This window comes from Kryptolebias marmoratus, linkage group LG15, assembly GCF_001649575.2.
Source record: "Kryptolebias marmoratus isolate JLee-2015 linkage group LG15, ASM164957v2, whole genome shotgun sequence".
Classification (NCBI taxonomy): Eukaryota; Metazoa; Chordata; class Actinopteri; order Cyprinodontiformes; family Rivulidae; genus Kryptolebias; species Kryptolebias marmoratus.
Genome location: NC_051444.1, coordinates 14,918,620 through 14,944,249, shown reverse-complemented (window position 1 = coordinate 14,944,249; position 25,630 = coordinate 14,918,620). Strand labels below are relative to the sequence as shown.

General features: G+C 38.1%; 1 protein-coding gene across 1 annotated transcript in view; it reads right to left on the bottom strand.

Moving 5' to 3' along the window:
* hcn4 (hyperpolarization activated cyclic nucleotide-gated potassium channel 4) overlaps positions 1 to 25,630 on the bottom strand; it is a 67,707-nt gene that overhangs the window by 11,674 nt on the left and 30,403 nt on the right. The window contains exons 3-6 of the mRNA XM_017423595.3: positions 20,386 to 20,547; positions 16,932 to 17,150; positions 8,663 to 8,809; positions 8,111 to 8,351 (exon numbers count right to left, since the gene is read on the bottom strand). Of these exons, the coding sequence (XP_017279084.1) occupies positions 8,111 to 8,351; positions 8,663 to 8,809; positions 16,932 to 17,150; positions 20,386 to 20,547 (769 nt within the window). The remainder of the gene's footprint in view (positions 1 to 8,110; positions 8,352 to 8,662; positions 8,810 to 16,931; positions 17,151 to 20,385; positions 20,548 to 25,630) is intronic.

Below are 25,630 nucleotides of genomic sequence, written 5' to 3'. Positions count from 1 at the left end.
GGCACGAGAGTCAACATTACTGATGTTAATAAATAGCCAGACATTGCAATTTGCAGACAAGTGTTTCACTCCTAGTGTTTCCCTGATATTATCTTAAACTCAGCTGAACACAACCCCTGCTGCATATAGACACCCATTGCTTTTGTTAAACTGAAGGAAAAGACTTTTAAACCTCTATGTTTTTATTTTGACCCACGACACCTTGTGAGCGCCGCAAAACAGTGCACATAAATGTAAAAACCAGTGTGTAGTTGTCGTAGCTAACAGGAGCCAACCTGGGACGGCTGCGCCACAAACTATTACACTGTGAAATAAAAGCGTCACCAAGGACAAAATATATATTTTTAGTCATTTATGCAATTCTGAACACGTTGGGGCTAAATATGAGAACATGAGTCAACTTCGCAATATGAAATATAAATTAAGTTTTGGTGCTGAGCGACAGGTGAGCCTGCCCATTGCGCTGCTCGGCTCAGGACTCTTTCCGCGAAGAGCACAACTTATGTTCAATTTATTTATGAATACTCCACTTCCACTGCTTACTCACATCTCCTGTGACTCATCGTAATACTCCCCAAATCCTGCATGAAATTATAGAACAGGCTTAGTTGCTCGGCCTGAATTCTGTAATGGCCGTGTGTTTCGACAGAAACCCATTTTTTCCCTCTGTGTGTCCGCACTAAAGATGAGGTGATTAATAATCTGCCTAAAAAAATTGTGAGCGTTTTTAGTCCAAATGGGTAATGTTTTAACATTATCATGGGATTGTGAATTAAATGTGCCGAACCGGTAACATTTGTAATTGATTAAATGCAGCATTTAGAAAGTGAAATGAGCCTTTTATCAGGTATTTTGGTTGCCAAAACAGATTTCATCAAGGCAACGCTATAGACAAAATGTTTTCACCGTAAACAATAATGTATTTCATTTTCACACTTAAGGGACAACCCATTCATTAAAACTGAATGACACTAATTAAAATTGGATGTTGCTCTGAGAAAGAAGACTGAGACATCATCTGTGACCTTGGTAAGAACACACATGAGTGGTTTTCTGCTGGATGGTGCAGCCCACGTGTTCTGGGCTTTGACTGGAAAGATGCCTCCCCTGAGCCTCTGCACCAGCTCTTAAAGGAGGAGAATGGATTGCAAGTCTTTGTGTGTGTGTGTGTGAGAAAGTGAGAAGAAGACAAGAAGGGGTAACCAAAAAAAAAAAAATTCCTAACAGATATTTTCAAATATTTGACTTCTGTATTGATTGTGGCATTTGTTTAAATTCATCCCCGAATTTTTGCTGCAAGTGATAATGTCAACTAAACAATCAGAAGGAATCTTTGAAAAATGAATTTGAATTTCATGCCATTTCATTTTGTGTCATGAGCATCCTTTAGATTTAATGACAGCAGCACTTGAGCAGCTAGGACTCCACAAATATGTTCAAAATCATTTTAGTCCAGCTTTATTTGACTTTGCTTCAAAACGCTTCTTGCTATGTTAGCATTGTCCAGCTTTTTTCATCTTTAAGCGCTCCAAAACTCAATGTGTTTGAGGTCAGGTGACTGTGGCGGAAAACTTTGGTCTGCCCCCTGTGGTCATCCTTCATTTTAAATACTGTATTTTCCGGACTATAAGGCGCACTTAAAAGCCTTCAAGTTTCTCAAAAAACGACAGTGCACCTTATAATCCGGAGCGCCTTATATATTTAAGAAGTTGTGATGTTTTAGTACGATTTTGGTAAACTACAAAGCCGCACCGCTTGCAGCATTAGGGCTCAGTTATAGTCGTGCAGGCGTTTATACTTGACACTTACGTCGGTGCGGTATTCTCCGAAAAGACGGGGCTGTTTTGTTTTGCTTAATGCGCCTTATATACGACAAAAGTTTGAAAATGGACCATTCATTGACAGTGCGTCTTATAATCTAGTGCGCCCTATAGTGTGGAAAACACGAAAATAGACCCTTACTTGTCCAGGATTATTGTTAATACTGGTCTAAAAAGATGCATACCAGAGAATTTTGCTCATCTCTGAGAAAAAAGGGCCCATTTTTCTGGTGAGTAACTTGATTATGTTTCAGATACAGTCTTTGTTCTGCATTTTCTGTATCTGTGCATAAGATGCTTTTCTATCTCAAGGAAACAAAAGTGCATGTATTTATTTTCTAATATCAAGATCACTTCTGTCCTTTCAGTTTGATCTTATTGTGGACTCAAGAGATCCAGTTTCCACACAGCATCTTAAAGTGCCACACATCCAGTCAGTTTATGCAGGTGAAAAAATGAGGACTTCGGACACATTTGCCTCTGTTGCCACGATTCTCACTATCATATTGAAGTTTTACACATTCTCCTAGAAACTTCAGGCATTGCCACATTTTTGACAGGTGAACTGTGGCAACAAGTAGATTTATTTGAACAAGCCTCTAATGAGTTGATTAAATCCACCTAAGTGCCATCTGAATGCTGCTTCAGAGAAAGCATCCAACTCAAGGAGCTCTTTCCTTTAAATGGGTTTAAATGGCCAAGGATCGAATCTTCATTTGAACTCAGTTCTCTATCTTGAACAAACCTGAAGGCCGGCTCACACGGTCATTTTAAAAATGATAAAGAACTTGCACGTGTCACACTGCAAGCTCAATATTTAAAAAATCTCCACAGTATCCCGTGTCACACTGTTAGATGTAAGATTTAATAGATGTCAGTCTGGACAATTTTTTGCCACGGCAGAACTGCACAAACATCCACCAGAGGTTCGGTCTCAGTCCAACAAACAATGGAGGTTAAGCACTGGCATTAACTTTCTTCATATTAGATTCAGAATATAAAAATAGAGGGAAAAGGCTGAAGAGGAGATAGCTGTGGATGCACACATGGCTGGTAAAAAGATGGTCTCAACAGCAGTCACAGTGAACGGTTGTCTGAGGATCTTTTTCTAAGACTGCTTGATATTTGTTGTAGGTCATCTTTGTTTTGTGAGACCCTGTCACACTGAATGACCACAGACCGCTGATTCAAGCTCAAAATCAATTTCTATCTTTACAAATCTTCTGCAACAAAACATTGACCAGAAATCTCACAGTGTAAGCCAATCTTGAAGAGGGGGTGACAGTGAAAAACTTTATTTTAACAGAAAGAGACCCCAGCAGAACCAGATTCTGTGTCCATCTGCCTGGATATCCTGACTGAGGTAAAAACCAATAAACAACAGGTTTTTGTATTTAGCACACTAACACCTGGTGTGAGATTAAAGTGGAAAGCAAAACCTGGTAAAATTAACAAAAGAACAAGCTCTAAATTAAAATAGGATGTTATGTTAAGCAAATCACAGAAAATGGAAATAAAGCAAAGATAAAAACACAGAACAGAAGTTAAACAGATGCAACAAAAATGATAAATGTCAAGACTGACCTGGCTGAACTCCCAAAGAGTTCCCATTTTGTGTTACTGTTACAAAACAGTTGAATCTGTTTTTAATCTACAAAAAAATGTTAAAACAAAACAATAAAAGCATTTAATATTAACTTTCCATTTTTTAAAAATTATTCACACTCAAAAAATGTAACATTCCCAATTATCTTTAAAGATAACTCAACAGAAGTCAAGGAATAAAATGCATAAACCTTAAATTTTGACCTTATTAGGTCATGAAGATGGAAAAATGGAAGAAATTAGAACTGATCAAATAAAAGAGTAAGCATGTATAAATGGACACTATACTGTTTATGTGTATAACAAGGTGTAGGTTTAAGGTTCTGCTGTATTTGCGGTATTATTTCTAACTTCGAGGTGTCAACATGGTTTTAAGAACAAAGTGCCGTGCATGTTCTAATCACATGGTACCTGAAAACATCTGTGCATGAATCTGACAGAATGCAAATGCCAAAATTTGAATTTGCTCTTTAGCTAGAAGTGATTTATTTGTGTGTGTGTGTGTGTGTGTGTGTGTGTGTGTGTGTGTGTGTGTGTGTGTGTGTGTGTGTGTGTGTGTGTGTGTGTGTGTGTAACGTTAGACCTGTCTTCTTCCATACCAGGAAGTGAGCGTGAACGTGAATTAATGAATATGTGCAGAGCTGCTTTGACGGTGATGAAGCATTTGTGTCCTGCAGCCTGGTTTGGCAAAGCTCACCTGGACTCTGAGTCCTGCTGTCAGCTTCCATCTCCTTCCCCAACTGGTGCCCCCAGCCCACAGAGCGGACACTCTCTAACCTTTGAAACATTCGCAGCGGGCTGCCTGATTCCCCCTGACGTGCCGCGTTCGCTCCCTCACAGCATTAGCATAACTACACAAACACCTTGTATTTAGTGGACATGCGCAGGCGTAGAGGAGATCGCATCATGGCTAACGCTGAGACTCCATCTTAGCTTTTTAGTTTTTCACCCTCTGAGCTAAATCTAAAAGCTATTTTATTTATAAGGAAAAAAAACATAATCATAATGTAACGTTAAGAAACTGTTGCAAATTTACAAATGTGCAATTTTGAGTGATTTTTAGACCAAAAAGGTAAAATCCAAAATAATAAACCCTCTGCACACTACTCTGAATAGTTTTTAAAACATAGGCTTTCTGCTGCATTTCCACCTGTTGTGTAAACACAACCTTTGAGTAAAAAATAAAATATATTTGAAAATGCTTTTCAAAGTAGAGATTTTTAAAAACTACGAATGTGGACAGAAAATATGTGGCTTTTCCGAAAAAAAATGACATAGCAGGGGTGGGGCTATCATCTTTTAGTGTTGATTTCTTTAAAAGGCTGAGTCTAACTTCAATTGATTGAACTGGTCAGTTTATTTATCCTTAATACTTTATTTTAAGTGCATTTTGTCCGATTTGTGTATTTTGCACAAGTTAAATAATTTAGTGAAACTATAATGTCACTATACTGTCAGAGCAAGAACTTTGTGTCACTTGCGTCAGTCTTTTAAATAAATGATAACAGCTCAAACGGAAACAAAAAGACTGCACGGCTGTGGTTCAGTCCAAAGTTTTTCTCGCTGTGAAGTAACAATGCTAACCACTGCAGCTCTTTACACAGAACCAAGAGGAATAAATTATTGAATAATTCTAAATTAAACATGTGTACATAATGCAAGTTTTCATAAAGGTCGTGTTAACACTTGCTTTGTTTTTTTGTTTTGATTTAATGTTAGTTTAGGTGTATTTTTTCTATATCTACAAATTGTTTTCAGCATTTATATGTAAAATATTGTGAATCACCTGCCATTAGCCCTTTTTTTCACTTCAGTACATAGCAGTCCAGCAGTGTTCTGCAGCATATTGTTTTAATGACATTACTTTTTTTATAAAAAAAAAGGATGCTCAGTTAGCTCAGGCTATTCCTAAATAAGACATGAAAAGGTGTCAAATGGGTTAACAGGAGGATAAATGAGTTCTGACTCGATGTCAGAGTGGCCATTTTACAGCTCTATAGCAGAATTCCTCGGATCACAGAGAAGAGGGAAGTGGAGGAGGAAAAAATTTAAAAAGAGAGAGGAAAAGAAAACTTTGGGTTCTTTATCTTGAGATTTAAGAAGTCTATGGATTTAGTGAGAACATTCACTGAGAACCAGAGGAGAGCCAAGAAGATAACACAGGAGATTGCAAAGTGCGCATCATCTCAAGCCTCACTTTCAATCCCCTTCATCTGCCTGATTCTGTCATTTTTTTCCCCCGACTTTACCCAAAGGGCTAGTACATGCTACTCACACAGAGCCAAAGTGAGACATCTTAGAGGCTCAATCAAACGTGGCATTTGATAAACACCTCGGATGGCATGCAGGACCATCACAAGGTCACTGAGCTCCGCTTCAACCCTGAGAGAGCAACAGTCTGCGCTGGCAACACATCGCCTACTGCGCACAACAAAGGATGAACTATAACACCACAACAGCCTCCTCAGTCTTGGCACCGAGAGGGTGGAGGAGATGTTCTGATAAGTGTTTCAATACTGAATCATGAGGAGATAAAGAGGCAAGTGGAGAGTGGGGGTGGAGAGTGCATGTTTTCTTTCACAGCCCTGAGCAGCATCCAGAGAACAGCCTTGGCAGCAATCCATGTGTCCCTTGGCGTGAGTACTGCAGTCACATTACATTTCCCCTCTTCACTGGATCACTGTGTGCCCAGCCGACGCTCCCATCCAGGACATGTCGAGTCCACTTTAGACTTTAGGCTCTCTGGCTTGAGCTAATCCAACAGCTAACAAAGTGTAGCAGACTGCAGAGTCTATAATTGTGTAAATAATTCAGGTTGTCTTTGAATGAATGAACAGAACGGTCCACGAGTGTGCTGGGATGCTGATGAGAAGATACACATGCAATTTGGCGTACTGTAAACGGGAGTTGACTAAAGGAAAAGCTCTGTTATGGCTGGAGGGCTTCTGCTCTGCATGCACATGCTCACACAATTACAAAGAATTGCAATCAAAATAGAGATAGTTTACAAATCCTTGTATAAACAACAAAAAAATACTATATATATATATAAAGATTTTATGTTTCTGCTTGATGACACCAACAGCCACACTGAAACCCACATGTGCCGCACACTCATTGTGTTGATCCTACATCAATTAATTTCATGAATGACTAACTCGTGTTTGGTAACAAACTCCCAGTGGCTCCAGGCTTTCCTCACTACCCCCCGCACTTACACCCTTAGAGAAATGGCACTGCCAGAGAAAAAAAAAAAAAAACACTGGGTAATGAAATCAAAAGCCTCGTGCAAACATAGCACAAGCAGTAAAAATAATTACAGATCCGAGAGTTGAGATTAAAGTGTGTAAGGAGGTTGTTTAAGAATCAGTGCCTTTGCACTTGTGTCAGCTGTACTACTCTCGTTTACACCTAGTTGACATTGTTCGAATATCAGCATATCTGAGTAGCTTAACCCCAACTTGTGCTGGGAAATTCTACTACTTTTAGGATACATGTACAAAAGATGGATGCAAGCACACTGAAGATGTTGGTTTTTTGTTTTCCTCAATTTGAGGACTGCTATGCTCAAAAGGGACCAAAGCCAAGGGAATTGTGGACATTTGAAAAGACCCTTTTCGAGAGGCGTGACCATGTTGTCTTTAGTGTTGATTGCTTTTGGCATATGTAGAGATAGATTGCCTGCCATCTTTTCATTAGTTCTCCCGAACCCCTGCGGAGTAAGGGCATGGAGATAGACTTGAGCAGGCAAAGCGTAATTAAACTTTTCACTGCCAGGTCATGTGCTGTTAAATGCTTTGCCACCACTTCTAATTACTTAACAGTGTATTCTAAATGATATGCTGTCAGCAGTCAAAATAATTGGTATTTGGTGAGGGCAGTATGGCAGCATTGTTTCCTACATGGGTCATCGGCTCAGTGGGACCGTGAGAGGGCTATGCATTATCTGACCCTGATTAGGAACATAGCACAAGTTAAGTACACAACAAGTCTGGGTTATCACACCAGAGTTAAGCATTTATATAGTGTACAATTTCACAGTTTCCTGATCTCTGTGGCATTTGGATGCATATGTCAGACTGCAAGAGCTGTTTTGGTCATTTGGCTGTGCTCTACATTTATGAAATGTGAATTAAGGGAAAAGTCTTGCATAAACCATGAAGCTGAACTTTAAGTGAGGGGACTAGCAATGCACAATAGACCATTTCCAAAATAGCTAATACTCCTTTCAAAATGCAGCTGCTTTACAATTTAAAATTCAAACTTAGACCAACTGCTTAAGGTGCAATGGGACAACATTATCATTATTAGAAGAGTGCAGATTTAAAGGCAAACATATCTTATTTTATTATAATATTTTTAAAAAGACTCATTCAAATGGATGGATGTTTTTGACCAGCAAACTTTGAGAAAAGACACACCAGCCTATGACAGCATGCAGATGTCTAGACTAGAAAAAATATAACAATGAATCAATGATTTTTTTTTTGTCACTATTGTTACTCAACCTTATTCTCACTAGTGGCAGTTAAAAAGGGGTCAAGCAAATTTAAAAGTTGAGTTTGCAAATAGGGATCTAAAATAGTAGCTCAGCGTGCCTTTAAGCTCCATAGGACAAGCTGTGTGAGTGTATGTGACATTTTAGCTTTTTTCTTTTGTTGGGTGGTAAGACCACCTCAGCTTACCCCCAAAGTAGGAGCCGTCTGAAAGCTTGGTCTCTTTACTCCCTTTGGTTAGTACGCTGACAACTCCATGCTGTATGAAGTACATTTTCTTGCCAATCGTGCCCTCCCTGATGATGTAATCGCCGGGTTGGAACACCTCAAACCTCAGCTTGGTGAGCATGGAGGTGACAAAGTTGGGGTCAGCGTTAGCAAACAGAGGCATCGACGCCACCAGTTTCCGACAGTTAAAGTTGATTATTTCCTGTTTAGAAAGGACAGAGGTGGAAAACAGTGTTAAAAACAAGAAGAACAGAGCTGAAGGTTTACAAAATGCACTGACCAGTCATAATTTCTGACAAAAGAGATGTTAGGATAGTCAAACAGTGGATTTAATTTTTTTTATCAGGATTTCTCTCTAGTTTACTCCTGTTTGCAATTTGCCTAGCAATTGCTTAAGAACAGGTAAAATGTCAGTACATGTCAATTTAACTAAGGAATGTCAAGTTTTGCACAAGCTTTTGAATGTATCACCAGGCTGCATGCAGCAATTCATAACACAAACACTTGTCCTACCTCTCGGAGTGGCTCATTCAGCTCTCCCAAGATGCTCTCTTCGTCAAACATCTTGCCCTGGTAACGGTGCTCATAGTAGTCGTGAATTCTTTGTCTCATGTCAGCTGGCAGTTTGTGGAAGGACATGTACTGCTCAACTTGTTTGTACTGCAGAAACACAAAGACATCCAACAATTAGATTACTAAAAGGCAATAAAACCAAATCATCAACCATTCTAGACCCCATATTATCCAAACGGTAAATTGAAGTTTTTGTTTTTGGTTGGTTTAGTTGGGAGGTTTTCGTAATGAATTACTCCTCATTTAGTGACTGGATGTGCAAAACAAGCTTATATGTTTCTGTAAATAAGCCTTAAAAGAAATCTAATCTTGATCCAGAAATCTTAGACCTACAAATCATATCATAAAAAAAACACTTTAAAACAACAACCCTCACTCTCGACCAGTGACAGCTGAAAATAGGCACCACCTCCCCACAACTCTTCAAAGAAAAGTGGGTAATGAAAATGGATGGATGGATGGATGGATGGATGGATGGATGGATGGATGGATGGATGGATGGATGGATGGATGGATTGTGTGATGGATTCAACACAATCTATCACTTTCCTTAGCTAGATATTGGGTTTTTTTTTTTTGTTGTTGTTGTTTTGTTTTTTGGAATTACTGATTTACTGAATCTGAATGTACAGAGGATAATCATGATTGGGTTGATTTGGAACATACTGAATTGGCTTAAACTGGAATGTATATGAAATTGAGTGTATAGGACTGAATAGTAATCAGAGTGAATTGGACTATATCAACATAAATTAAGTTCAGCAGCATAGATTTGAATTTGTACTTTTTTTTTCTCTGTAAAGTGCCCTGAGATGACTTGTTGTGAATTGATGCCTTATATGTGAAGTGAATTGAAGTAGACAGTGCTGTAGGACAAATCCACAGTCTCCCTCAACTGTCACAACCTCTGAGATAAGAGAAATGATAAAAATGGAGACAGATGCATGAGTACTTTTCTAGTTTTTGATCAGGTCTTTTTGACTTTTGCTTTTGCTCTCAAAAGTCAAAGTGTCCAGATCACAGCCTGCATACCAACCCCTTGAAGAAAATGTCCCGCTGAGAGGGTTATTAATGTAACAAGAGAGGGTTATAAATGTCAGGAAGTCAAGCAGACTTAAAAATGGACACATTCTGTCTCATTTTAAAGTATCCTGGCTGTAAGAAACAATTTAAATATGTTTTTTATTTTAAATTTTAGCACAGAACAAGTGAAGCTTTTAACGTTGAAACTATGATAAACACCATGTGCAAACATACACCAGTTCTTATGAATGTGTTGTGTTGTCTGTTACAGTGCGTCTTTGTGCTATTTACAATGTAATTTACAATGTTTATTGAAAAAAAATTGATTTTTGAATGGGTTTTTATGAACTTGCTAGAATTAGAAGCAGTGATGCAGATCAAAGCACACAGAGCATCTAGAAAATAATACCAAATAAAGTCCTTGACCTTAAAAAATTAACCATTCATGGTGCCAAAGTGAAGGTGCTCTTTGATCACTGCCAACAGCCTTTCCACTGAATGGTGCATTTGACCTCAGAAGTCTGCGCCTGTGTTGTCTGACATTACTACACGAGTCACCACTCATGTCGGAGGAAACATCAAAAGGATGACCTTGTGTAGATATAGCACAATAAAATGGGACAGCCTGTCTTGTTCAAGTCAGTTTGCTTCTGTGAATACATGAAAAAAAAAGAGACCAAGAATTTGATTCTTTAATATCAAATATATAGACAAACAAAATTGTATTCATTAAGTGTTATCAGAGTCCAACATGGGTGGCATCTTCTATCCTTGACCTACTGACAAGTTGCTGGTTTTGTAATCTTCCTTTTTGCAGCAGCCTCTTTCATTTCCTGCAACACTTAGATTCCCTTTTTCCCCCTCTCTGCCAAATTTAGATGAGATTTAGTGGATGTTTTGACCAGAGCCTTTGAATCCCTCACAGACAGAGAAAACAATCTGGAGTCACTCTGTGCATGTTGATGATGTAGCTCCCTCAACTGTCACGGGTTAGCTGCAAACTGTTACAAACCCCTGAATGTATTATTAGAGCAAGAAATCCAGCAGATTAGGCAGACTGATCATGTCTAACAATGAGAAAAATCCAACATCTGATCGGTAAGAAATATATGTATATTCCTTTCAAGTATAAACACATTCTTCATAAAATAAATCTTATGGATTTTAGATACTGTAAGCATAAGCAGCAAAACCAAGCGTGCATCTTTTCATCAACGCATAATAGTATTTAAAAAGGAAAAATATAAAATGAGGATGTGTGCAACCCCTGTGTTGTTCTGATCTTTCACGCATTTGTTCTTGGAGCGATTTAAGTATTGTGGTAAAGAAAAAAATGGCTTCAATAAAAAAAAATGCTTTTATGCTTGCGCTCCTTTAGCCATGAAACTACAGAGGTTTACACATCTGGCCCCGTGGAGAAGATGACAGGTATAGCCCACATTTTGTAAGTTGTCAAAACATGGTTATCACAGCATGGTGCTGTGCTTCAAGGGCCTGAATTATCATCTTCCCCAGAATGTCTCCCTCTTACATTCATTAAACACAAATGTATTCATGTCTGCAAAGCTTTGTGATAAATTATGCTTTGATTCTTCTAGCATGAAACGGCATTACTCGATTGAACAAGTGCAACATATTGCTCTATTGCATCTCAAAATGTATAAATGGGCTACATAGAGGACATAAAAAAAGGTTTCTTCAAATAATTTAAAATACTCTAACCCCTGCTCTGTCACAGAGGAAGAGCTGAAAGGGATGCAAGGAGTCTAGTCACGGGGATGTAGCACTGTGATGGCTTGATAAAAGCCTCTTTGACAGGAAATTATCTTATTGCTGCTCAGTCGCCATCATGCTTCCGACAGGAAGATCCCTGCTCCTATGCTCTACTTAGCCATATATTATTGTCAGCATTAGGTGTATTTTTACCATCAGATTTCTTCAGTGCTTTCAGACTGCAGAGAAGCTAAAAAAAGATGCCTAATGATAAATATTCAATTGCCTTCTTTATTTGACCTTCTTTTAAAAAACTAACCTTGAAACAGGGAATTCATCTGTTTTGTTTGTGGAATGCTAAGCTAATACTATCTGGTTTGTGGTATAAAAAAATGTTTTTATATATCCCTACCTTCCATCCAAGTACATTAATAAATGAATTAAGGTAAAACACATTTGAATATTGGAATATTAGTACAAATATATTAGGTAAAATTATATGTTTAGAAGCTGTACAGATGACATGGCTCTTTAAACTTTTAAAGAGTGTTGCTGTCATCAGTTTAAAAGGGGCATTTTTATTTTTTTTGGAGGGGGTGAAACATTCAAAAGTGGAAACTTTGTTTTTGTTCTTTTGTAAGATAAAAAAGAAAGAAAAAAAGGTCTGTTACCATTCATACTTTTGTATTCTGTGCTTTCTTTTCTTTTATCATACATTTTCTTTTCCCAATTCCCTTCCCTCTCAAGCACATCTTTGAGCAGATGCAAATTTTTACCAAATAAACTATGAATAATTCATTTCCCAAAAGATGTGTCAGCCACTTAATTATACTTTCTAAACATTTATTTTTCTCCCCAGTTTTAGTTTTCTTCCTCCCCAAACTTCTGACGCACGGTCAAAGGGTATGGGTCACCCAACTTGAAGACCTAAATTCCATTGTTATTTTATCTTACAAATATCATATTATTATAAATGATAATAAGGACATTTGCACACACAAAACTATAGCCAATAAAGGGCATTAAATGTGAAAATCATATATGAGAATGTTTGTCAAGCATCCTTGACACATCAGTGAAAGTTATGTGACACAAATCGGTCTGTTATTGTTACATGAAACCATCTTTATTTATGCAGTGGACTTTAAGACCTTGAAAATGATAAAACATACTGCAGATGACCAGACCTCTCAGTTTGGAAGGTAAATTTTCTAGCCTAAAAACAAAATATCAAAATTACATTTATTTTCTGACTTTCCTACATGCAACAATTAATACCTCCTTTCCTAGGCATCTGTATCTTGGCTGTATGGCTATTTAAAAATGTTTAAAAAGTAAAAATATAAAGTAAGAAAATAGTTTCACACTGATGACTATTTACTGCATTTTTTTCTAAAGGTTTTGATTGGGGGAATTGAATTAGGGGTGCAAAAGATCTCCAGAGCCTCTTCACCCTCAAATAATCAGCTTTGTGCCTCTTATTTACTATTCCCCAAAGAGCATTATTTAATTGTCTCGTGTTAATTAGAGATGTAAAGGGGTGGGCCTCCAGCATCCCAATGCCATTTAATTTTAAAACCATTTGGGACCGGCTTGCCACAACATGCCATCTCCTGGGCATCGCTGATTTCATCATCAACTGCGAACAACAAACAGAACATCGCTCTGTTATCCTGCGCAGAAGGAAATCAAAAAGGCGTCTGTACAGTAAGTGAGACAACAGGAATCTCAAATCACCTACAGACGAATGGGATTGTCCCCTTTGTTTGGTGTCCCTTTATCCATCTTTGTGTAAATTACCACACTGAAGAGTTGTAGTGACAAATGAGGAGCAGCTTAAGGAGGAGCTGGAGTGGCAGACATACACTGTGCTGTATACACACAGACACATGTCCAGCCATCTTGTGTCCCCAGTCTGTCTGTGTTATAAAGGTCCTCAACGTGCCTGAGACAAGAAGGACGAATGCTCTGGGGAATTAGCCAGATGCTGAATCCATTATAGCTCACAATGTTATTATAATGTGATCTGATAGAACTTTATTGTGAGTAAAATATTAATACCATTGTTCCGTTTGGAGAGTCGATCTTACATGAGTAACACTATACTTCTATGAAGACAATTGCTTGGAAAAAATAGGTCAAGGGAAAGACAAAAACTTATTCATTTTATGTATCATCATCTCAACCATTTTTAAAGTAAATTCTGCTGCAGCATCCACAAGTGCATACAATATCTACTAGGGAAAAAAAGAGCTTGCATACATTGCCACTATGGCGGCATTATAAGCCAACAGGCAATTTTCTAGGGCCACTAATAACAGACTTCTGTGCTTCATTTTGGGTGGGGGTTGGCTGAGTGGGTATAGGCTCACCACTTATTTTAACATAGTACCCAAAGTACTGCGTGTAGTTATGGTTTGTAATATAATGATGCCAAATACAGCATTTCTTTGCATAAGTATTCCTTCACAATCATTTTGCTGAGGGACATCAATGATTTACACAATACAAAATGACAGTGTTGAAGTCATGCAACAACTGTATGTTGAGCCCTGAAGTCCTTTATGAAAATAATGGTTTATGTCAGAGCATAACCTGCTAAATTACAAATAATGTCAACTAGTAAGAGTAGGGAGTTTGAACGGAGACATGACAGTATCACGATAATCCGTTTATTATAAGCTTAAGCCAAGTTCAGCTTCATTCTTGTATTTTTATATTGAAAAGACAATATGCACCCTAATTCATAGCTGCAGTTTACACACCACAAGCAGCTCCTGACAGTAATATTAGTTTATCGGAGAGAAGACTCGATCTAATGAAGCTATTTGTTTTCTCCGTGGGGGCCACATTTTAATCCCCTTGATGTTTGACTGGTTGGTTCCTCATCTTGTTTAACAAATAACTAGCAACCTGCTCTCAGAGAGTTCAGACATTTTTCACACCATACCCATTTAAAAGGAATGGTATTAAAAGAGGCTCATACCTGTTTTATTATAATCTTTACACTATTTGACAGAAAACTAAATTTTTCCTGTTTACTTTTCTGTACCCTGCTGACATTCCTTTACAGGCGGTTTGTCTTTATGGTCGACCCACGGAGGGAATTCGATGAAACGTTTCCATCTAAATATATAACTCACCTTGATATCACCTCTGCGTGCCAACTGGACAGATGGCCTTTCATCTTAACCATATAGCCATGAAAGCTGCACACTTCATTTTTTACACCTCATTTACAGAGGTTGAATACACAGCCACCATCAGCATCACATCGCATCAGCTATCAGATGTCAAAGACAAAAATTTTATTTTATTTGATTTTATCCCTACATCTTTAAACACAAGCTATTTTTGATGAACTGAGTTATTTTTTAGTTATTTTTATTGACAAATACAGTGCCAAGTGCCTTTTTGTGTCTAAACATGAATCATTTTGTCAGCACAAGTTGTGATTACCTCAAGAGCATGTGTTTGTTTGGTAAAATGTAAGAATTCATAAAAATGTCATTATAAAGTGAATAGGATGCCTTGAAAACTAAATAAAAGGCCATTATAAGCAAAATGAAATGACTTTATCTAAATCAAATACCACTTGTGTTGTCTCCTTATAGAAGCCTCACAAATATAAACTTTTGAAATTAATTCAGTTCATTATACTTTTTTATTTTATTAATTTTCATTTTTATAAATCATTACAAGCTCAGCCATTCAATTTTTTTTTTTTCATGTTGAGTCAAAACATTGTTTTTGAAAGCCCGACGTTATCCTTGTAATAAACAATGAGACTGTGTGTCAGTTCAGTCAGTTCACTGTGTTGAGAGTATATTTCAGCATAAACACATTAATTTAAAAATTGATTTGTAAAAATATATAACAGCTAATGTGGAAAACTCTCTTTTAGATGAGTAGATGTAGTTGTAGCAGTTGTTTATGTCAGCAGGTATAGTTACATAATTTTATGATTACACTCTGACAGTGCATGGTTTATCAAAGCTCAAATAACTTTATGTCAATCTGCAAAATCTAAACAAAACCTGAGTTGATTTATAGATAATGTGTCATTGTGGACTTCCTGTGAAACAAACAGGTGTGAAATTATAATCTGGTCTGTAGTGGGCTGTTGAACGCAGTGGCAGTGGCTCAGTTAGCAGTTTGTTTTGGTGTTGTTTTTTTCCCGTTTCTCTGAGTTCCTGCAGACAGAAGCACCTGTCCCTGACGTGACAGACCAATAGACATTTGAAAACTGCCACCTGTCTTCTCAGTAATGCAGGGATTGTCCACTTCTTGAGCATGTGGATTACTGGAATTACTCTAACATGGAAAAGCAGAGGGCAAATCTCCAGGAAGAAGATCCCACTGTCACAAAAGTGAGGGGAGGGCGACGGGCAAAAAGTAGATGTAAATCTGAAAAGGACTTGAACCTGATGAGTAGAAAGGACAGTCCGGACAAGACAACTGTCTCCCACGGTGAAATGAACATGCAGTGACGGTGGACTCGAGAGTGTGTCTTATCGCTGAGCCTTGTGAGAAGATAAAAAGAGAGTCCACGCTCTTAAAAATTAATTGCGGCCCTCAGTAATAACCTTTGTGCAGACATACGCTCAGGGAAGAAGTGGAGCATGGGGGGGAGCCTTTTTCAGCTGGCTGAGGGATTCTTAAGGCACCTTGGGGGGTGATCCAAGAGATGGAAGCCAGTAGCTTCAGCAGCCCATGCTGACTGGTGCTGAGACAGGCCAGCTGTTCAGTCCACTTGGCAGCATGTGAGATGTATGGAGCTGGGAGCTGGTTTTACTCTCCACTCATTAAACAGTTCCTGAGATCAAGGGTATTAGTCACATACCTACTTATGTGCTTTACTGTTCACCTTAGCAGCTGTTGAGAATTTGGCAAAGAAAATATATTCTTTTTTGTCGTTGTTGTTATTCCTCCCTACATTTGTGAGGTGTTAATTTACCCTGTGGACGTTCTCTCCTATTTGAAGATGTACCACGACACGCTCATTATGTCAGGTAATCTGCTCGTCTCCGAGCCTGCCCGGTTCTCTTTCCTGCCGTTTTTTCACTCTGATTCTCCCACTTTCATTTAGGTGTGATTTCTCGAGCCTTTGCTGCCATTCTCCAGGGGTCATTCTCTCTTGTCTCCACCTCGCTATAGACAGTGGGCATTGTGGCAGCCCAGAAGCTCAGCTCATTATCACCCACAGAGGGCCCACAGAGGGCACGGCGGTGTGGGGAATGTCCCAGCCTTCATAGCTAACATCAGAAGGTGCTAAGACCCAATTTTACCTTCTGTGTTTGTTTGTGTTCAAAGAAAACTTTGCTTTTCCAAGTTTGGTCAGTTAGAAAGCCTAAGACATGAAAACAAGACCATTTTTTACAGCTCGAGATCATGCGACTACCATTTTTTCTTTCTTCAAAATAAAGCAAGAGAGTAAAGTCATCAGAAAAAAAAAAAAAAAATCTCAACTCACCTTCTCCTGATACTGTCGTCGAGATGAGTCCAGAGATTGGATCAGTGCAGTGGCATGGCCCACAAACATGGCATAGCAGGTAGCACCCACGATCATGCTGAGGATGGTCAGCCAGACATCTGTCATGCCTACTGGGGGGTACATGCCGTACCCAATACATAACATGTGGCTCATAGCTTTGAAAAGTGCGTAGGAGTACTGCTGTCCCCATGTGTCATTCTGAATGGAACAGAAGAGACGAGGTAAGTTAGGGGTGAGTAGGACACACTCTGACTGCTTCCCCATCAAATAACAGGGTTTTTTGCACATTAAAGGTCAGTGATCACCTTATCAGCACACACACAAGCATACACACACATCCAGTTACTTACTAAAGGCAGTTGTCAATTTCATACAATCTTAGTTTAGTGCAGAGAAACTGGCAGGACAAAACATACTTTTCATTGTGCAAACATTTGGAGCAAGCAGACGTTTGGACAAAAGCCTGAAACTGAGCCCTGAGAATGGGCAGAAAGAGTGCGAGACACTGGAGGCTTCCACGACAGAAAGTAGGTTAGCTATTTAGAAAAATGTGATTTCTCTGTGAGTTTTCTCATTTGTAGATAAATTGCTCCTTTTGCTTTAGATCCCAATGGTGGTTCATGGCAAATCAATATCAACTCTCTCCTGGGGGTGACATGTCCGAATTGCTTTCAAACTCATTTCCACTGCAGAAAAGCTGAGACAGATAGCAATTTTATTGTTGCCTACCTGAAAGGTAAGAGGCAACGACCCAGGGCTAAAAGCAGTACAGTTACAGTTACTGTTTAAAAAGGCCTTCTCCTCATTTTAATCCCACTCAGTACGACTGTATCAGAGTCTAACACTCATAACAACCTTTGTTTGTCCTGAAAATGTGCGACCAAGATACACGGATCTCTGAACAAATTCAGAATGACATTTTATTCTTGTTCTGTCGCAGTGAAAATCATTTTTTTCTTTGTAATGTAAATAATTAGATAGTGTTAACTAGTTTGATCACTGATTAAGTACTTTTTAATTCATATCATTGTGATTCTAATTAGATGTGATTCATAAAAAATTTGATAAAAGTCCAGATTTGTATTTATTTATTTTTCCAAGCAGACAGTTTCAAGGACCAGCCTTATGTACTTATGGCACATCTGTTGTTTTCATTTTATTTTCTGCCATCATAAAATCTCTAGCATTTGCCATGTTTCTTTATTTGTCAAAATTGTTCAACAATTTTTCCTCAATTGTCTTTTTATTGAGAAGTTTATGTTGTAATTTTACTTTGAATCACTTTATATTTATTGTAAAAATGGAAATCTATGTTGAATTATGAGACATACATAAATACAATTAAAAAAATTATAAAAATAACAAAAGTTACACTTTTTACCAAAAAAAACCTAGTGATCATTTTTGGGATCAAAAATGTAATAAATAAGATCTAAAGTATCCATGAACACCTAAGTGAAATTGGGCTAAATCCTATTTTAAAATGAAAGTTTTATCGACATCTAAATTTAGTCATATTTTGAAAAGGCATCTGCATATTTCCAAGTATTTACAATAAAGTTATACCTTTTCTGAGCTGGGCTACAACTAATTTTTGTATCAGACACTGATTGATTTATTTATAAATTAATACACTGTAGCCCAAAGGAAATGAACTCACAGCCTAACTATGAACCCAGGACCACGAGTTTACAATCATTAATATGAAAACACACCTTTCAAACAAATAAAAGGATCTGTTTTTATTTGAGCTAATACAGTACTATACGATCCTATTAAAACATAAGAAAGTTAAACATGTTGCAAAAGTCTTGTTTATAACTAGCGGATGTCTATTACAAGATATTAGTCATACAATGCAAAAATTATTCTCCTAATTTTCTAAACTAATATTACATATTGCACATTTGTCAGCTCAGCCATGTGCAATTTAAAATAATTCCCTTTGCTAGTTGACTTAAATACATTTTGGGGCAAATATTAATGTTTCATGCTGGAAAGCAAAGGAAAATTAAGATAAATTAGGATAAATAAACTGGCAAAATAGTCTAAAAATGTCTTCATCTTCTTTGTTTTTGTAATTTAATGTGTTTAAATTTGATCTTAATTGGAAAAAGAAAAAAAGACTGTAAAGTGGTTGCTGGTATGAACTTAAGCAAAGACAGAGTCCCAGAACAGCATCCCTCATCTTGATTCATACCTGTGCACAAAGGAGTGGAAACCAAGCTAAAATTAGAAAAAGTTTTGAACATCTCAGGGGAAGAAGTTTGCAACATCTGCCTGTTGTTTCGCTTAACTATGAGAGAGGCAGACTCAGTGAAACAAGTGAGCCTGTCAGGGAGGCAGTGAGGCAAGATAAACTAAGAACATCATATCTTGAGAGATGTAACTACCCATGTGACATCTGTTCTGGTACAGAGAATTTAATTTACAGCAGAACAGAAACTGGTTCTTATACATCGGAAACTTGGCTTCCCTAAATGTTCAGTTGTATGGTTATCTAGGTCCTGGATTACTCCAAAAAATGATGTGAAATACAGATAAGCGATATATATAGAAAGCATCCAAAGTGAAACTATCCAAGTGTTGACTTTTGCAACAAATGAGTGCAACAACAGTGATAATCATTGGTAAGACAATAAAATAAAATAGTGAGAGCAAGAAGCTACTAAAGAAAAGTACTTCACTTTAATGTCACCAAGGGACATATTCATTCTGGCACTCTTTTATTTCACAACACAAAAAAACATTCCCTTTACAGCATTTATACTCACATCTATACTGATAAAATATCAGTTAAAGAACTACTCCGCTCAGCTGTGTTGTTTAAAAGTTGGAAATATGTCGATTTATTGGTACCCAGATGCCCATCTGACAAAACCTGACAAAATATTGGGAGAGCACTCTTCAACAGCATGCACTGCTCACATGAGGCCATCTGCGGTGGGTAAGATGCATGTTCGATATAACACAGTGCACTACCATAAACTGATAAAATAAAACTCTGTAATAAGCCAGATGTGAGCAAATCTTCCACTCCAGGAGCTGTTTTTAGAATACAACAAAGTTAAAGCACAGAATGGAAACATGCACAGCTCCCTGGCAGCTGGAAGATCAAATGCAGCTAATATGAGGATAAAGCCTGCCTGTTACACTCAGAAAGATTGATTGCCACAAACACATCTTCCTTACACAAAAGTCTCCCAAGAAATAAAGTTATCAACAAATTGAATAAATGTAGACGAGTGCAGTACATAAATATCTCTGATTTGGGGTTTAAAATGACAGATATGCTCTGCAATCTTTTCCAAGAAGCTAAAGGGTTTTAGTGCCGTAATTACGGAAGCTGATGGATGACACAAGACAGGAGCGTAATCTGATTTGAACAGGAGACCGCAGGAGTGCGCGCAGAAAAAAAAAAAAAACAACTTACCACCATCTTATTTTTGGACACCCAGCAGTCAGCGGGGAAGTCCTGCAGCATGGGCACCAGGAACTGCAGGCAGCCATCCCAGTGACACAGCAACAGCATCATCCCGATCAGGTTGACTATTCGCACCATGGCACTGGCCAGGTCATAGGTCATGTGGAAGATCTGAAGAAGGGGAGATGAAGGAAGCAGGAAATGGGGTTAGAGCGATGACTCAACCTGCTGACTATCAAGTCCCCGAAATCTCTCTGGATCGCACAAGACATTCGCTCGCATCCTTGAGGGAGATTTGTCTTTCTCAACAAGCGCCGCAATGTTCTTTGGATCTATTCTTTGCCTTTGTCGTGCAGATGGCTGCTGGTGCTGGAATTAGACATACGTAGCCTGCTGAAAAATATGAGCTGGTGGAGGCAGATGTTGCTGTGTGTCCATGGGTTCACTAGGGCACAGTCAGCATACATTACTGGGACCAGAGCTCTACCTTCCAGGGCTGCTGAATCACTTTTATCATCAGCTGCTCTGACAAACTCAATAATGCTACAAGTAAAAGTGGCTGTGCTCCAGGAGGGAGCGTGCTCACTGGGTTTGTTAATCCTTATGATAAACATACTCATAAGGAACTGCAGGACTTCTAGACTTTAATGACCTCAACCATTCAAAGGCTTTTAATCCCATTGAAGACCATAGTGTGCAACGCTAGTCACTCTGCTTCTTATTAAAATCCATTTGGTGCCTTTAAAGGACTCATGAGTGAGAGGGGATATTCCATTTTCACTTTGCTGCTCAGCGGTAGTTAATATGGATGAAGGAAGGTGAAAACATCCTCGACACCCAGGTTTATTCTTAGTTTTTTGTTCCCAACTGTTTATTGTTCTGTTAACAGTTGGATGCCCACAGGTGTGTGTATGCATTTGTGTATTCTCTCTGTTTGTGTGAACAAAGAGAGGTTAGCAGGAACTGATGTCTGTTGTAAGTGCAGGTACTGCATCATCAAATCACCTCAATTTTGTTATGTCAACAAGCGAGCAAGAGGCCGGGGTATACTCAGAGAAAAAAAAAGGACAAAGACTTCTTCATTCATGAAAGCAGTGTCCCTTTTCACCTCTGTCTCTTTTCTCTTTCTCCAGATGTTTAAGTTTGAACTCCTCGCCTGAGCTGAACGATTCATTTAGCCAAATCTTTTCTCATGTTGCAAGTCCCCCTGTTTTCCATATCTTCTGTTTACAAATGCACATAATACATGAGCTTGTTTGTTTGTTTAAAGTAGCCTGCCTTTTATAGCAAATCATTGTTACATAAGTCATGCTTGCTAATACACAATGTTGTGTGGTGTTTGGATTCCTGATGGAGCTGTAACAGAGGTCCATAAGTTGAAAGTGTTACATTCCCTCTGTGAAATCATACTTCCGGACAGGAAAGGGAAATCTCATAAAATGCAGGCAGCTTTTAAAACTTTTTAAAAATGACACTTAAAATACAGCTTTTACTAAGACAAAGAACTGAGATTAACATAAAAAAGTCAATGTGATTTTTACATTTACACTTATTTATAAAAATGATAAACTATTTAGGCGGATATTTAAATTTAGGGGGAGAGATTTATGAGACATCAGTTATTTTGGGGACATCGTACCATATCATAACTTTGAATTGTTTTTTTTTCCTTTTCTTTCAATGTTCTTGGGAGCCCTTCTGTGCATTTTAATCATTTGAAGAGTTACAAAACCCAAAGACCTCCTGTTTGTAGTCTAGGCATTTGTTTTTTAGGCTCAACGTTAGTGCAAAAGAATTTGCATAATAGCTTGCTCGGTGGGTTGTTTGGCATAAACTTAGATAATAAGAAATCCGCTGTTTTTTCTGTTGACCACACAGAGCAGAAAGAGCCTTTTTAAAATGGAGTGTTTAAAGAAACACGAATGCAAAGTGTGTGAGAAAAAGCTGCAGAAATATACGGGGTGCTAAAAAAAATAACAAACCTATGAAACTGAAAATGAGAATAATGTGGACCCTTCGATGGCCGTGTTTCCAGGTTTTTGATTTTAGCTTGTTAGGCAAAAGGACATCAAGCAAGTGGGCAGTTCACTGACCTCTGCCATCAAATTAAACTTACGTAGGATGGTAATTTGGTGTGGGCTACTTCCAAAATTAATAGCTCCTGGGAAGAAAAGAAGAGAACCTTTGAGTTTTGAGAATAACGACACTTAAAACAGTAAGCTAGGATTTACTAGCCAGTGGCCTATAAGTACAGTGGTGTTATTATACCTTGTTGTTTATCCTCACTGTGAGAGACTACTGTGACCCTTGCTGTTCCTACAATGATGACACTGAACCAAATACTAAAGGCACTAGTAAGAAGCTCTAAAGGATCTTGCCAGTCATTAACTCTAATACTTTATCTTCTTGTAAGTATTCCAAACTTTTCAAGGTGCAATACTTTGGTCTAATAACTAAATGAGTGTTACCAGTATTTATTTAATTTTTTCTTTTTACATGTCTCTTTGTGTTATGCGGCTTGCTCTTAAACCTGCTAGTAGACTTGAATATCAACCCAAATCTCAAGTGTCAGAACATTTTCTCTGAAGCTGGTTAAGTTTCTTTCAACATCTACCTGCAGAACAGGAATGATTTATTCCTATTTAACAAGAACTCCTGCTACATTCATACATTAGCTCTGCCCTCAAAAGACCTCTGTCACTTAGCCGCTGTGTAGAGAATAAAGCCTAGGGGAACTGCGACAGGTAATGCCATGCAAATCTCCAGTTTGTAACCCAGACTGTACTGTGACTGTAGGAGGGTGAATCCCCTATCTCCCTTCACAGCTGCAGGCAATTCTAATAGTGCCATGCCAAGCAGGCACAGGCTTTTCGTTTACCAAAAAAATAGCCGCAAGATTGGCTTGTAGGAGGAAAGGAACGAGGTCCGAGTATCTTCACTCCTCCTTTCACCTCGATTTTTATTGCCTCCTCTGGAGATAAAAAATATACCCACTGACAGCAGGACTTGTGTTATTTATTAATAAAAAACATCATAAAATGCATGTGACCACAACCCGGGCACAGACCACTGTACATGCAGTGTGTGTACGTGTGTTTGCACTTCAGACGGACAGCGGTGCACAACACGGTGTTACACGGAGGATGATGGATTGCTGACTGCTTCCTTTTAATTGATAGGAACACAAAGTGAGCATGGCAATATTAGCATCAGCATAAACAGGAGCGCTTTGATTGATGAGAGCGCAGATACACAACACAACGGTTCCTTACAGGAGCAGGGCTTAGGCGTCTTATTATGACAAACTATGGAGCTGTTGAGACTCCCTTATTTGCTATTTTGTCTTTGTCAATACCTGTGCTTGATCACATACCTTTTAGTAATTAGTTTCTGAGTGATGCTTTCAAAACTACAACTAAGAGATTGGTGTTAGATGATGTTACAGAAACAGTATCCCCACAGTGAAACAATACACTTACAGGGAAAAGGCCATTTGCTTTCATTACATACTATTAATGTTACATCTTTGCTATTGTTTTCAAATAAAAAAACTGTCAATAAAGAGAAATTCACAAGACAAATCCAAAACTAATCTGTATCCTTGTTAACCAACACCAAGGCTCAGACAGGCAGAAAGGGGATAAAGGAAGCTGCCGAGTCATCTCAAGCAGATGGACTGAGATCCAGGTGAGAGAATAGCTGCATAAGCCCCCCGGCGCTGACGGTGGCTGCCCAGACACAGTTAATAATATAGCACTATACGACAGCATCTGGTGTTTGCTGCTCTGCTAATGATGATGAATGTTTGTCATGGTGGCGTCTCAAAAGACAGACACAAAGGAAACAAAATTCTTCACTCGTATTGTTTTCCTGGAGCTTTTCTTCCAGCCCACGTCTTCCCTGCCACTATCAGCAACAAGTTTGTCACAATGTGATCTGCTGAGTAAGTTTACAACAGGAGAAATTTGCATTTTCTGAAAAAATACAGTGTGGATGAAGTATTCCGAATGACTATGGTAAATTTGGTGAAGAAGCTGAAACTGAAATTTTGTATCTCTAGTTCTCTGCGTTTAGTACATGTTGTGAAAGTTATGTGGCACTTACCCAATTAACTTTTTTCATGCGTTTTTGAAAAGTATAGTCCAAAAATCATTACAAAGAGGTCATATTACATATTACATTACATATTTGTGCTTTCTTCACACTACAAAGACCCTGTAATAAGGAAGTTTCTTGCAAAAATATAATAAATAAAAATAATTTTCAGGGGGCACTTGATCGCTTTTTTTCTGTGGTGTTAAGATGTGTTATAGATGCGGTAGATTCTGAACAAATAACATCTGGAGTGGCAGCAGGTGAGACAGCAGGTGGATGAAAAACTATGTGTTTAGAACATCTATGACTGTTTCCTCCCCCTTCTTCTTTATCCACTGCCAGTCAAACTATGGTTTACATTTTTGCTTTTAAGGAATATAAGGTTAACTTTTTGTAATTTTGTCACATAAAGCATGTGTGTGAAATTCCATTTTTTGAAAGTCAAAAATGTATCACAGCAACTGTGATCTTTAACTTCATGCTAACAATTTTGATCATTCAAAGGAAAAGAAAAACTGCACATTTTTTACTGTACATCCAAGTGGACTTTTCCAACTTACCATTTATTTTGTATCAGAACAAAATAAATTCCTGTTCACATTCACACTGACCTCTGACTTCAAAAATCTACATGAACCGGACTAATGTTGATACACAACTACCACAAAGCTAAAATCTGCATGCTTAAACTTGAGTGCTGTCAGCTCATACGGTAAATGGCACTCAGTACTACTCACCCAAGTACTATGAGAAAGACATTATCACTAAGTTTACATTGGAGAGCACCTCTCTAGAACAAACAAAAAAAACAATTTAGCATTTTTGTATTCAATTTGTTTAACAAAAAATGTCAAAGGTCTTGTATTTGTCTACCAAATTTCTGGAATTGTTAGCTCCTCAGTCGTATGTAAATCTAAATTAAAAGCATGAGATGAACTCAGTTATTTTGTGAAAACGTGTAAATTTGCAAAGGCATGACAAATTTTTGACGCATATGCTGGCTTCAACATATAATTTCTCTTTAGATAATCATTGCACTGTATATGCCAAATACATTTACTATGTTTATTTCAACATGATCTTGTGTTTGAACCAGACATGAACGGACTGCACTTTGGTTAAATGGTTAATAGTGCTGTTGGTTTACAGCAGGAAGGTC